Genomic DNA, 14,311 nt, shown 5'->3' on the forward strand with positions numbered 1-14,311 from the left:
GAAGCGCGGCCTCACGCACCCCCGCCCCCTAACGGAATGTTCCATCCGCGACGGGTAGGCGGCGAGCGCCCGCAGCTAAACCAACGGATGGCACGTTCCACCGCGGGAGGAAGGCGGGGGGCAAGAGGCCGCGCCGTTGGGAGAGCGTCCGGGCGCCGAGTTCGAAAGAGGAGGCAGCTGCCGCCCGCCCCGTTATGACCCAGTCGGTGGTGGTGCAGGGTAAGGGGTCGTGGCGCCCAGAGCCCTCCCCGCCGCCTCCTTCCCGTGCCTGACCCGTGTCTCTCCCCTTTGCAGTGGGCCAGTGCGGGAACCAGGTGGGCTGCCGCTTCTGGGACCTGGCGCTGCGGGAGCACGCCGCCGTCAACAAGGTAACGGCGCCGCTTCCCCCTCGCCTCCGGCCGTCGCTGGCCTGAGGGGGGCGGCGCCGCGGTTGGGGCGAGCTGCCTTCCGCACTCGCCATGGGGGGACCGCGGTGGCCCTCCCTTCGTTCCGTGTTCTTTCCTGTGTCTGCAAAGCACTGTATTTATTTGATTACATTAAAGCCACTTCGTTACGAACAAAAGTATCCCCAGGTTTTTATGCTGTTTAACTATTCCTCTCTGAGTCAGATCAGCTTTCTCAAGCCTTTCCACCTTGAAAAGCCCGGGATGTCTCCCTACAGGCAGACGTTACCAGGTTTGAGGCAGTTAGTGAGAAGAGAGGGTTGTTCAATGGAGGTTCTTTGCCACTGGCAGTAAAGCAAAAAAGCAGCCCACCAAAGCCCACCTTTCTTTTCCATGCTAGCACATGCTGTGCAGTGACTTACAGTGCAGTTGTGCTGACCGAAATAGCAGTGTAAAGAGGGTATAGGATTGTGCCGAGTACCCCGAACAAAAATGGACTATTCTTGCCATGACTATAAAGATACTATTTCCTGGTAAGCACTGTGTGTTAACAGATAACGATGAGCAGTCCTTAATGCCTTCTGCTGAAGCAGCTGTAAAAAGGCAATGGATGAAGTTCATAAACCAAGAGAGTCTTGGTTTTAGTGTTGTAGGGAACAGTGACTTCCAAATTCTGCTTCATCAGGTCTTCAGGAGCATGGTAAGCAGTCTGCAAAATAATAATGTTAAAGTATTTAAACTTCCCAGGTCTTGTTAGCTTTATGGTGGGGTAAGTAGTTTCCATGCCACCCCTCAGCAGGGAGTTTAGGAATCACTGGTACAGTGTGATGTGCTTTCCTTTCCACAGAACTTCATGGACATTAGTATCATGGGCATGGATGCAACTGTGTTGTATCAGTGATGAACTGAGTAAGCTAAAAAGAGCTATTCATTTTAATAATTGCATTGGGATCTTCAGTAAAATCCTAAATCTTTAGAAATGAAAGGAGTAGTTGTTTAATATTGTACTGAAAAATTAATTTCCTAGTTACATCCTCCTGTCAGTTTTTAATATCAAGCTGATGCTTCAATGAAATGTTCTTTTTAGTAGTGACTAGAGCTAGTTGGATTCAACATAGACATTCACTCTGTTTTGAGTGGGGAGGTTTGACAGGTGACCTTCAGAGGTCCCTTCCAACTTAAATTATTCTGTGAAAAAGCACTGAGAATTTCTGACGTTACACATCATCTTATGTCATGTTGTTTCCTTTTAGAAAGGAATTTATGATGAATCGTTAAGCAGTTTCTTTAGGAACGTAGATACAAGGTAAGTTCTTATCAAGCAGCTCATGAGTTTAACACAGTAGATCAACAATTCTGGTATCTCCTCTTAACCTAAGTTACAGTTTTGTTTCACGTTATGTTTAGTTGTGCTAGAAAAAGATTTTGCTTTTTTGTATTCTCCTCAAAACACTACCTTTCCATTTTAACTGTGCTTACTTCAGTAATTAAAGGTGTTGAAAGTGTTTGGGTTTGTTTTCCTTTCCTTCTGTCCCAAAAATGGACAGTCAGGATCTGATAGCTTTTGCCGTTGCAAATCACGATCGGGCTGCAAGCCCTCTGAATACCAACTTAGCAGCATTTATTGAAGAGTTGTAAGAGGAATTGTATACAAGGTAGTCAGAAAAGGTCGTGTCAGTTTTTAAATCCCTTTTATCTGACTACTTTGTTACACAAAGAGTGGTGGTTATGATTTTTTTTTTAAAGTTACCAATTTCATACCTTAAGAGCACTCAGTCATCTCTTATCTATCCAGTTACAAAAATCCTTCCAGTTTGCAAGAATAAAACAGTTGTGCACTTGAATATTGCTGTTGCATTTTAATTAATTACAAAGCATTTGACCAGCCTCTGCTTCCTTCCATCATATGGCAAGGCTGCAGTACAGCACGCAATTTTAACTAAAATGGCATTGAAATACTAATTGTTTTGTCTCAAATTTTACGTCTTTGAAAGAACATGCAAGTGCATTGGAGTTTATCATTGCCATTCCTTGTGGGCATTTCCTAGAATATCTTTTTTTTTTTTTTTAACCAAGAAAATTTGGTTGTAGACAATGTCTATGTTTCTGTATGTGCCAGATGAAACCACCGAATTTACAACTGACAGGTTGACTGCAATAGAAACATCTGTTTTCTCTCTGTAAAGAGGAAGGACTTATCTCACTGAATACTGTAGAAGTTTCAAGGAAGATTCCCCTACCTGTGAAACAGAAGAATGATTATTCAAATCTCATCTTTTCCAGGAGCTGTTCATTTTCCTGTTGAAACAATTCCCACTTTTAACTGCAGCCTTGAACCATAATTTAGTTAGGAAGAGTCGTTTCAAACTCTGTTGCTTAGGCTGTGAGGTTTTGGCCTTTTGTTATTGTTGTGGGGTTTGTTTTATCAGAAAGAACTAGTTCACCTCCCAGGTCATTGCAGGCATAAAACCCTAAAAGTTTTGTCCTAAAAGTGACAAACCTCAGTCTTCTATGCTATGCCATACCACTTTTCAAAATAATTAATCCAGGTGGATTGTCCTGTCAGAAACAGCTATGAACAACACTCTGGCAGAACCAGACAGACTTTTTTTCTGTTATGGTGATTATTAAACTATGTGATATTGGAAATGTGCTTATGCATATATATGGTTTTAGATGTAGAAATGCATGTCTTAAGCCTAGGGGATTCTAGGGAATGCGGGGGGGGAGGGGGTCAGCAATTGAAATAAAGTAATTGAAAATACGGGCTGGCATGAAAGACCATGTTCCTCTGAGTTTTGTTAGTCCCTGAAGAGAAATAGAACTCTAGTTGGGTTTACTGGTGCTATAGTGGACTCGTATAGGGTGTCGTGTAGGCTAGAGTAATCGCATGAGTACTGGAGGCTGCTGTGAGCTGCTCAGCTAATGAGGAGCGTCTGGAGAGCTGCTTTGAGTGAGAGGGTGGAAGATCCTTGAGTGAGCCAGTGCAACCCCGTATGCTCTTCCCCTTATTCCTGATGGGACTGAGCATGGTCAGAACATTTGGTGCTGTACGGAATTTCAGCTGATGTTTTTTGAATATTATTGTGGTTGAATGTAGAATAGTCTAAGAGATACTTCAAATTTAGGCTTGACCAGCCCCCAAATTAGGTGAATAATTGAGGGGAAAATTAGATCCATCTTCCAATATCCCTGCCTTTATTCCCTGTGTTGACTATAGTTTGGCCAGACCGGAGTAGCTTGTCCTTTGTGTGCAGAAGCACCAGCATTCATTGTGGAAAAAATGTGATTGTACACAATGATAGTCCCCTAGGTTGGCTCAGTACAACCAATCCTGGAGAAAAGGAATATTAACCTACATCAGCCCAGCATGATTTCTGAACTGGTAAATCTTAGTGGCAAAATAAATCAAGCACAGTGCTGTGCTAGTGCAGTTATACTGCTTTCACACCTTGAGCAGTAGCACAGTGCTGTACTACCCCCATTGAGAAACTAGCGGTACTATTTGGTGCACTGTGTTCCATTATACACTGCAGACATACCACATGCTGGATAAAAGATAATCCTTTCAAGTTTTGGCAGTGCTTGTGGAATCACAACAGAGCAGGGGCTGTATCTAAGAGTAAACTTTCAGTGCTTATCTTTCCAGCTTCCTGAGGTACTGCTTAGGATATTTCTGATTGAGATCGTGTCCTGTAATTGCATTACTTCAGGGAATTATGAGGTCTTTCTTAGCAGCATGTTCAGGGTGTTTCTGTTTGTTTACATTGTAACAGTCCTCTGAACACAAAAGATTAAGGAGGGAATTTTATTCTAAAATATATTGCCTTATTTTCTATTACAATTCTGAGCTTGGATTTATTTTTTTTCCCCAGAAGTGGTGGTGATGGTCCTGATATTTACAAAGGAAAAATCTGCTCTTTAAAAGCGCGAGTAAGGCAATCTATAAAGGTCATTCTTACATTGCATATTTACGCCCAGCTCTGTAGGAACTTTCATAACATCCTTATAATTGCGTATGTTTTTAAATACTACTTTGAAAAACAAAATTTCTAATAGTATTTATTTTTTTTCCCCAGAAGTGGTGGTGATGGTCCTGATATTTACAAAGGAAAAATCTGCTCTTTAAAAGCGCGAGTAAGGCAATCTATAAAGGTCATTCTTACATTGCATATTTACGCCCAGCTCTGTAGGAACTTTCATAACATCCTTATAATTGCGTATGTTTTTAAATACTACTTTGAATAGCAAAATTTCTAATAGTAACTTTTACGGTTCAGTGGAGTAATGCAGTTTGCTGCCAGTCTTGTTGAGTAATTTAAATTATAATTCTTAAAAAATGATTGCCGATATTACCAACCAAGTTTTTATTTGAATTTTCTAAGGAGTGAGTTTCTTTGAGCCACTTTAAGTGATTAAGAAGCAAGAAAACTTGAAACATAAAAATGATTTTAAAATATCTTTACTCCTAAGTATTGGGGCAAAATATTATAAAATATTAATATTAACAAAATTGCATTATCTGAAACACTGTCTTATTGAACAACTTCTAGCAAATCAGCCAAGGTGAATCTAGTTGGTCTCCTAGTTAACAACTAAAAAAAAAGTTTCTCTGGAGCACAGTAGAAACAACATACCTTTTATATTGTAAATAGTTTTATATTTCTTTGTGTGATTATTTCCAAGAGTGGTTTGCTTACTCACTGAATTTTAATTCTTTCCTTCCTCAAAGGCACTGTTGATTGACATGGAAGAGGGTGTGGTAAATGAAATTCTGCAGGGACCATTGAGGGATGTGTTCGATAGCAAGCAGCTTATCACAGATGTTTCTGGTTCGGGAAACAACTGGTGAGAACCTCTTCAGAAAGCATTTCCTAGCAACCAATTAGATGGCGTTTAAAAAGGGAAATGATAACAGTAGCTTTCTGGTACTGCACCTGGGGAGCTGCAGCATATTACCAGTAAACTTTGGAGTCGCTGTTGCCTGGAGGAGGGCTTTGAAAAGCCTTTTACAGAAGGATAATTCTGCTGATATATCATTTTGTCTATTTTGTCTTCCTCTTTTTTGATTTTCAAAAGAGCATGCTTTTTATTTTTGTTTCTTTGGTATTCAGCTGCTTCCATTGGTCAGTCGAAGCCATAATCTAGTCTGAGACTATGCAACTAGTGTGGAAATGAGATATATGAACAAATGCACTCCTGATTTCTAAGCACCACAGAGTCTGGCTTTGTGCTTATAAACTATGTTACCTAAAAGAGAAATTCAGAAAAAGATTGATTAACATAATGAATTCCAAATTTTCACCGAGACCTTAATGCACCTCTAATAATATTCAGTGCACTATAGGCTGGAAAGCAAGTCATCAGCAAATGTACCGAAAGAGAGTGCAATACAGGGAATAAAGCATCCTGTAACTTCACCATCTAGCAGGCAAGTGTGTTAAAAACAACCCCAAACAGCTCATTTTCATTACTGGTAGCAACTGACTCACATAGTCTTCAAATGAAGATCAGTACACATATTACATAGGGATATCTTTATTGTTAAGGAGTGTATAACTTTCATTTCATAATTACAATTTGATCATCCAGTGTGGGAGTTTATTTCCTTATCAGTACAAAATAATAGCGCACACTCCAAAGCTGTGAACTTAGTGCTGCTTGCATCCTCAAAATTAAAACCACATCCTGACTCCCATATTCACATGATGTAGTCACAGCTTAGCAACTCTCACAAATTAGGAGTTGCACCCAGATCTGGACTCTGAACTGTAAAATGTCAAATAGGAGGAGTTAAAATAAAAAACTGAAAGATTGATTGTTGGATTTTTTTTTTTAAAGTACTTTTCGTATCTTCAGGGCTGTAGGTCATAAGCTATATGGCTATCAGTACCGGGAAAACATTGTGGAAAAGCTGAGGAAAACCGCAGAACATTGTGACTGTCTACAGTGTTTTTTTATAATTCATTCTATGGGAGGTGGTAAGTAATTTTTTTATGGCTAATATTATTTGAACCGCCACCAGGGAAAAAAAGAAAAACCTGGATCTTGAAAAGAAGATCAATGTAATAATCTACATCATTAAGAATGCAGAATAAAAAATTTAACACAGTCCAATTAAGTGGACCTGTAATTATTTATTATTTGTTTTGTTAGAGCACTGAGGAGCCCTAATCATGAACTAAGGTAAGAGAACAAATAAAAAAAAAAAAAAATAAAAAAAAAAACAGCTAAAATTTTAAATACGAGGCAGTGGGTAGATCAAGACAGGTACCAAATACAAGGAAACACTGAGGTATTACTGATCAGAAGAAGGGACAGTGGCCTCAGAACACTGACATCATTGTTGTAATCAAGTTCTTTTTGATAGTGGGGAAAGAGTATTTTGAAAGGCTTTGAAGAAGACTTATAATGTTGCGTAACTTTAGAAAAACTTTGTATTTCTATTTTCCTTCCACATAATTCTCTTGAATCCAGTGTAGCTACTCTGTTAATAAATCAGAACGGAGAATCCCTTGCAGTGACAATTTTGTCATTACTGTATTGCCACTAAGCCTTCCTCCCCCAGAAACGTGGGAGAAGCATGTATTATAACTGGTTATGGTGTGGAAAAAGACAGAGAAAATAGCTCTAAATATGAAGCGCAAGTTTTGTCAAGGGCCTTTTTTCTGGCCATTTGCTCAATTTGAGACACCCTGCAGATATTGTTTCCGTTATTGCAGAAAATTGCTGTCTTGTTCTTAGATGAAATTGTCTGCTGCTGAGAATGTTAGCTGTCCAAGACAGAAAAAACACAGTTCAGTTCTCTGATTTGAACTCAGTGCCATGTGCTTAGTGCTAATGAGGAAAAAAGTGTGTGTGCTGGGGGAAAGGGGTTATTCTGTTTTGACTGGAGAATGAGAAAAAAAAAAAAAACAAAAGGAAAGTAAGTAATTGTTTGGGGCAGTTCAATGTTTTTAAACAAAGGTTTTATTTCAAAATTCAAATTAAAGATTTTAAAATCAGAAATAAAAATACTAGGTCAGAAAAATGTTGGTTACATGATAGAACTTTTTGGTTTGCAGAAATTTTTGAGATTGTATACTTCAGCCTGTCTGATATACTATGGGAAATACTTCTATCGCTTAATTATTTTCCTGTCTGGGAAAAACCTTCCTGCCTTAATTTATCTCTGACTAGCCTCCACTGTCAGCCAAATGCTTCAAAAAATGTTTATTAATAGATATATATAAAATTAAAAAGTTGTATGTTTCCAACATATGAGTCTTAAGGCTTATGATAACATGGGGAACCTTTTATCTTCTCTCATTCTGTCTTCCTTCATAATTAGGGACAGGATCTGGTCTTGGAACTTTTGTACTAAATTTGCTTGAGGATGAATTCCCAGAAGTATATAGATTTGTTACTTCAGTTTATCCCTCTGGTGAAGATGATGTTATTACTTCTCCATATAACAGTGTTCTGGCTATGAAGGAACTTAATGAACATGCAGACTGTGTGCTACCGATAGAGAATGAAGTAAGAAATAATATTCCATTTCTGTCAACTTCTTTTTTATTAGACTGCACATCGGAAGTGTTTCTTCCTTCTGTGTATTGATTTGAGTGCCAAGTCTTAAAAACAATAATTTCATTTTTTAAAATAGTAATTGAACACCTAAGTCACTTGCAGGCTTTTGAATAATTGAACTCCTAAGTCACTTGCAGGCTTTTGAAATTAATATGGGTATCATTAAAAAGTTGCTCTGCACCTTCAAAGTAGTCTAGAGTGAATTTTGTCATGTCTATTTCAAGGTGAACAGTGAAAAGCTTCTATTTACTGAGGCTGAGTCTTATATTCTTTTAGCAATCAATTTGTGCGTAGTATTAGTAGCGTCCTGCAAAGGAAATTACTAACCTCTCCAAATTCCAACAGACTTGACTTTACTGATTAGTGATATGGCCATCATAGGCACAACTGACCACACAAACCACTAGACTCATTTGAATCTAACTTTGATAACTCTCTTGCTGTTTGCTTATGAAAAAAGCAAGAGAAAGTGAAATAGAGTATTCAGAGAATATATTTTTGCTTTCACAGGAATTATGAGAATTTAAAATGTAATTTTAGATGAGGATTTTGAATAATTGAATAAAATTCAAACTTCTGAGTCAAGCTGTGTACATGTTTGTGACATGTAAAGAACAGACTTTGAGACACTTCAGTCAATTGGAATTGGTCAAAAGTGGGACTTACATGTATCAAAGGTATAATCTTTGAACCAACAGTACCATGTCTTAGCTTTTTCTTTAAGATTAATTGAAATGAAGAATTGGGTTACTGAATTTGAAAGCTCTGTGCTCAAGACTTCTTGTATGCTTTTTTTCTCTCTCTCAAAGTCTCTATTTGATATAGTTAATAAAATTCATCAGATGATCAATTCTGGGAAGCTAGGGTCAACTGTGAAGCAAAACAGCTTGGTAACATCAAGTGCAGGCAGTACAAAAACTGTACAAGAGAAGCCATTTGACGCAATGAATAATATCGTAGCCAACTTGCTGCTGAACCTGACAAGGTAAAGTTACAGGTTATTCCTCTGTAAAAGTAGTACTGCTAGAGGCAGTGTCTGCTGCAAGTATGCAGGCCTGCATCAACTCAAAGAATATTGTTTTCCATTTGATAAGAGTCTACTCTTTTTAAGAAGTAGTTATTAAATGTTAAAGTATTTGGAAGTATTCAGATTCCAGTGGTGTTGCTCTAGCCATGATAGTCTTAGAACTGATGTAAAAAAAGGTTTATAGGCAGAAGGATATTGTCTTCCGTTAATGCTTAATGGAGCCCAGGGAGGTTTGCCTTTCTAGGCCAATTGTATTAGTTTATAAATACCATTAAACCATTGTTGCTCCTAAACTGTCTACTGCTGTACGAAACTCCTGGTGAAATACAATTCTGGAGTATTGGCCTGCTTTTCTTTTAAACAGCTTGTCAGGAATGTTAAGTTACGCATGTTTTACTATAGCCTATTTATTAAAACTGGTATTCAGCAGCTATGTCCACATACTGAAAAACGGTGCTAAAGACTACAATTGGGAAACCTAAGGTCTCATTCTTGATGATTAGTTGTTCTGTAATGAGAAGTGTAAGGAAATAAGATATAGCACTGTTACTGCCAATGTGAAAGCTTAGTAATTATACATGAACAGTTTCTTGAACACTGTGTTGTTTTACTGTTTTATTGTAGGGAACAACTGACAAATAAATTTAATGAATGTTTACCGTAGAAAAGTCATTTACTTAGTTTATAACAGTTTGTTAATTTTTCAGCTCTGCTAGGTTTGAAGGTTCCCTTAACATGGATCTTAATGAAATCAGCATGAATTTGGTTCCGTTTCCTCGACTTCATTACTTGGTTTCAAGCTTGACTCCTCTGTATACACTGGCTGATGTTAATGTACCTTCTAGAAGGTAAGAAAAAAATATTATGGAAGCTTTACATTTGAAGCTTAATTTCTGATTCTTCCATAGTTTTCATTTAAAAAACTCCGTTCTATAGCAAAACTAAGGGTAGAAGTTCTAAAACTTTTAAGTCTGCCACATTTTCAAATTTGTCCTGCTGATTTTGAGAACATCCTTTGTCCCGTTTCTCTGTGATGGTTGAGCCAGTAAACTTTAAATGTATTTTTGTTATCTCTGCTGGGAAATGTTTCTGTTGGAAAAATGTCTTATTTAGATGATAGATAGAACCAACACCACAAGTTCTTTTGAGTAACAGTTTGCAGTTGACTCACAAAATACTGTAAAGACAAACAAGGAATTAAACTGGACTCCTTGGGAAGTAATGGCATCTTACTTCAGCCTGGAGATGCAGTGAGCCTATTTAACAGCTTATTTTAACAGTAAGCTGATGCTTGTCAAATTTTATGAGATGATTTATCCCATTGACATGGCAGAAAAACAACCAGTTAGAATAGATTTCACTGGTTTTAGTGAGTTAAATTCAGTCAGCAAAAGGTCCAAATAGTGATAGAGGCAGCTAAGGGTAAGTGGTAGAAGTATGCAAAGTGGAGAAGAGGGCAGGACCACCCCTTTTCTGTGATAGCAAGTTGTGACAATCAGTTGGATCTCTTGGAACCATACCCTGAGGAGACAATGCAGCGCTGGAAGGAAGGAAGCAGACTATGGGGAGATGCTCAGTCAATCATGTTTCAGAATGAGGTGGGAACGGTAGTATTTTTGTCTCCTTTATTTAGTTATTTTTTTAATAGGCAGATTGTCGCAGAGGTGATTTTAAAAAAGAAATAGAGATGATAGATGCAGAGAGTTTGGAACAAATGGAAAGAAAAGCTTAGATGTTATGGGTCCGTAGAGACCTCCTCAAGACACCATCTTTGATATCCCACAGTACAGTGGAACTTGCTTAAGGAGGTGAAGAGAGGAAGAATATGGTCTGCTGTGTCATCTTTTAAAGCAGTCATACATGATAAAATTCTAGTAAGTATAGTCTGTCTTGTCCTAAATCATTAATCAAAATTAATATGGATATATGATTCATTGATCTTTTTAAATAGTAAAAGTGTAACAGACAGATAATCAGTTCTGTAAGGGTCAGCAGCACTTTGGTATTCCTTTGTCAGATCCTTCACAAGGAGTGAGATTGTCCGCTCAAATTGTCATATAACCAGAACCTCAAGTATTTAATCGTTTTACATATTTTAATACTTTGTAACCATTGACCTAAAATTTCCTTAATAAAGGTCTCTTAGTCTGTCCACTTCTCTGACTTCAGACTCAACAGTGGGTTGTAACATGGGGGAGAAGAGAGGGAAAAATGGATCTGGTCTGTTTTTAAAAACTTATAATGCCAACATATGTACATATAAAGGTTTGAATCTTTTTCCTGTCATTCATGGTCCCAGGTTAAATGTGCCTTTATTTCCAGAATTTTATGAACTTTTAAACCCTGAAGGTGGGCATTCTGAAGAACTTTTGTAGCCTGCTTTAATAAGAGTAGATAATTGTTTTCTTTCCACCTAGGTTGGATCAGATGTTTTCAGATGCTTTTAGTAGAGATCATCAACTAATTCAAACAGATCCAAAGCATAGCCTCTACCTTGCTTGTGCACTTCTTGTTCGAGGAAATGTGCAGGTTTCAGACCTTCGCAGAAATATTGAAAGGTTTGTAATTTCGCACCAAGTAGTCATGGTATTTGTCATTGAAACTTGTCAATTGTCCAGAGCACTCTCACTTTTCATCTGAGAATTTCAATACCAAATCAGTTTACTCAGAAGTATTTTTCTTCGTTTCAGAAGGGAAGAAAATAATTTACTTAATGAGTTAGAATAAGTCACAGTATTCTTGGGTTTCCAAATAAAGGGAGCTGACTAGATGTCCTTGTGCTGCTCCTCCCATTCTCAAAAATGCAAAAGAAAGCAAAGCCTGACCTTCCAGAGGTCTCCTGCCAGTAAGGGATGTTGGAGAAACAGGTTCTGTAGTTTGTTTTTTCTGAACAGGAGCCCCCTCTCTTTCATGGCTACTCTCATGTAGATAGGGAATCATCCTTGTTTTAACGACTTTGTATTGTTAGCACTGTTTTCTACCTTTTACGCTATTGATCTACATAGTTATAACAGGAAAGGCAGGCAAGCTTCACATACAGGATGGATTTTACAGGCAGACAGGGGCATGTGGGGAAAATTTCTGAGAACCAAAAGCATTTTACTTACTTCTAAACTATAGGTAGAATGATTGTCCCTGCACAGTATTAATCTGCCCCTCTCCTAAATCTCAGAGTGCTTGCAGTCCTTTATAGAAATAGGTGCTTGTAACTTTACTTCTCAAACCCTGGTACATTAAATTAACAAAAAAAAAATTGGTGTTTGCCATTTAAATTTAAAATAGACACACTGTTTTAGTCTGAAGTCTAAAATGTCATATTCAAAATGCTAGTTATAGCTGTCTTGCTTAGTCCTGAAAGCTTTAATGTTAACCTTTTCAGACTGTTTGTTAGCTAAGGAAATTTAGGCTTTGTGTTCTTTACTTTCCCTAGGTAACTGTAAGTTTTTGTATCACAGGTTGAAGCCTTCCCTGCATTTTGTCTCCTGGAATCAAGAGGGCTGGAAAACTGGTTTGTGTTCAGTACCTCCCGTGGGCCATTCCCATTCCCTTCTGGCTTTAGCAAACAACACCTGTGTAAAACCAACTTTTATTGAACTCAAAGACAGATTTATGAAGCTCTACAAGAAAAAGGTAGAACTGTCATCATTATAACATCCGTAGCCACTAATCATTAGCATCTCGCAATTTTGGGAAACAAGCTTTAGTATCACAAAGGGACTACTTAAAAGTAACAGCCCAAGATTTTTATCTGTTACCTATCAAGGAATCATTCCAACAGCTGCTTCTTAAAAAGGGTAAACCCCTTAATAACCTGTACCTACCAGGCAATATACTTACTTTCTTCAGCAATGAGGCAGTATCTGACAGATCTGCCTACCAGTTTGTGGTGACCTTGGCTGGCTGCCAGGTGCCCACCAAGCTGTTCTCTCACTGCTCTTCCTCAGCAGGACAGGGGGAGAAAGTATGATGAAAAGCTTGTGAGTCAAGATAAGGACAGGGAGATCATGCTCACCATGCATGTCACAGGCAAAACAGACTTGACTTGGGAAATATTAATTTAATTTATTGCCAATTAATTACAGAGTAGGATAGCAAGAAATAAAACCAAAACTAAAAACACCTTCACCCCACCCCCTTCTTCCCAGGCTCAGTTTCGCTCCTGACTCTACCTCCTCCACACCCCAAGCAGCGCAGTGGGATGGGGAATGGGGGTCACAATCAGTCCACAACACTTCATCTCTGCTTCTCCTTATGCTGTTCCCCTGCTCCAGCGTGGGGTCCCACCCACAGGATACAGTCCTTCACAAACTGTTCCAACGTGGGTCATTCCCACAGGCTGCACTTCTTCAAGAACTCCAGCAGCATGGGTCCCCCATGGGGTCACAGGTCCTGCCAGAAAACCTGCTCCTGCATGGGCTCCTCTCCACAGGCTGCAGTTTCTGCCAGGAGCCTCTTCCTGCACGGGCTCTTCATGTGCCACAGCTTCCTTTGGAGCGCATCCACCTGCTGTGGTGTGGGGTCCTCCACGGGCTGCAGGTGGATACCTGCTCCACCGTGTTCTTCCATGGGCTGCAGGACAACCTGTCACTATGGTCTTCTCCACAGGCTGCAGGGGAATCTTTGCTCCAGTGCCTAGAGCACCTCCTCCTTCTTCACTGATGTTAGTGTCTGCAGGGCTGTTTCTCTCACATTTTTCTCACTCCTCTCTCTCACAGCTGTTGCACAGCATTTTTTACCACTTCTTAAATATGTTACCACAGAGGCACTACCAACATCATTGATTGGCTCAGCTTTGGCTAGTGGCAGGTCCATCTTGGAGCCGGCTGGAACTGGCTCTGTCCAACATGGGGGCAGCTCCTGGTGTCTTCTCACAAAAGCCACCCCTGCAGCTGTCTCCCCACACGCTGCTACCAAAACCTTGCCATTTAAACCCAGTACACAGTTTGGTCGGGTGTACCCAAGAAGACAGAATATAGATGACAGAGTTGCGGTCAATGGCTCAATGTCCAAGTGGAGACTAGTGACAGGTGGTGTTTCTCAGGGGTCAGTATCGGGACCAGTACTGTTTAACATCTTTGTCGGTGACATGGACAGTGGGATTGAGTGCACCCTCAGCAAGTTTGTCGACAACACCAAGCTGTGTGGTGCAGTCAACATGCTGGATGGAAGGGATGCCATCCAGAGGACCTTGACAGGCTTGAGAGGTGAGCCCATGTGAACCTCATGAAGTTCAACAAGGCCAAGTGCAAGGTCCTGCACTTGGGTCGGAGCAATCCCAAGCACAAATACAGGCTGGGCAGAGAATGGATTGAGAGCAGCCCTGAGGAGAAGG

The 14,311-nt window shown here is 39.5% G+C and overlaps 1 protein-coding gene across 1 annotated transcript in view; it reads left to right on the top strand.

Moving 5' to 3' along the window:
- The first annotated feature begins 154 nt into the window (after positions 1-154).
- Positions 155-14,311, top strand: part of TUBE1 (tubulin epsilon 1) — a 16,080-nt gene continuing 1,923 nt past the window's right edge. The window contains exons 1-11 of the mRNA XM_019474612.1: positions 155-219; positions 295-368; positions 1,637-1,689; positions 4,259-4,334; positions 5,116-5,231; positions 6,243-6,364; positions 7,714-7,901; positions 8,762-8,937; positions 9,687-9,827; positions 11,397-11,537; positions 12,435-12,609. Coding sequence (XP_019330157.1) covers positions 195-219; positions 295-368; positions 1,637-1,689; positions 4,259-4,334; positions 5,116-5,231; positions 6,243-6,364; positions 7,714-7,901; positions 8,762-8,937; positions 9,687-9,827; positions 11,397-11,537; positions 12,435-12,609 — 1,287 coding nt within the window. The 5' untranslated portion in view covers positions 155-194. The remainder of the gene's footprint in view (positions 220-294; positions 369-1,636; positions 1,690-4,258; positions 4,335-5,115; positions 5,232-6,242; positions 6,365-7,713; positions 7,902-8,761; positions 8,938-9,686; positions 9,828-11,396; positions 11,538-12,434; positions 12,610-14,311) is intronic.

The sequence above is a fragment of the Aptenodytes forsteri genome, unplaced genomic scaffold (assembly GCF_000699145.1).
Source record: "Aptenodytes forsteri isolate BGI_AS27 unplaced genomic scaffold, ASM69914v1 Scaffold217, whole genome shotgun sequence".
Taxonomy (NCBI): Eukaryota; Metazoa; Chordata; class Aves; order Sphenisciformes; family Spheniscidae; genus Aptenodytes; species Aptenodytes forsteri.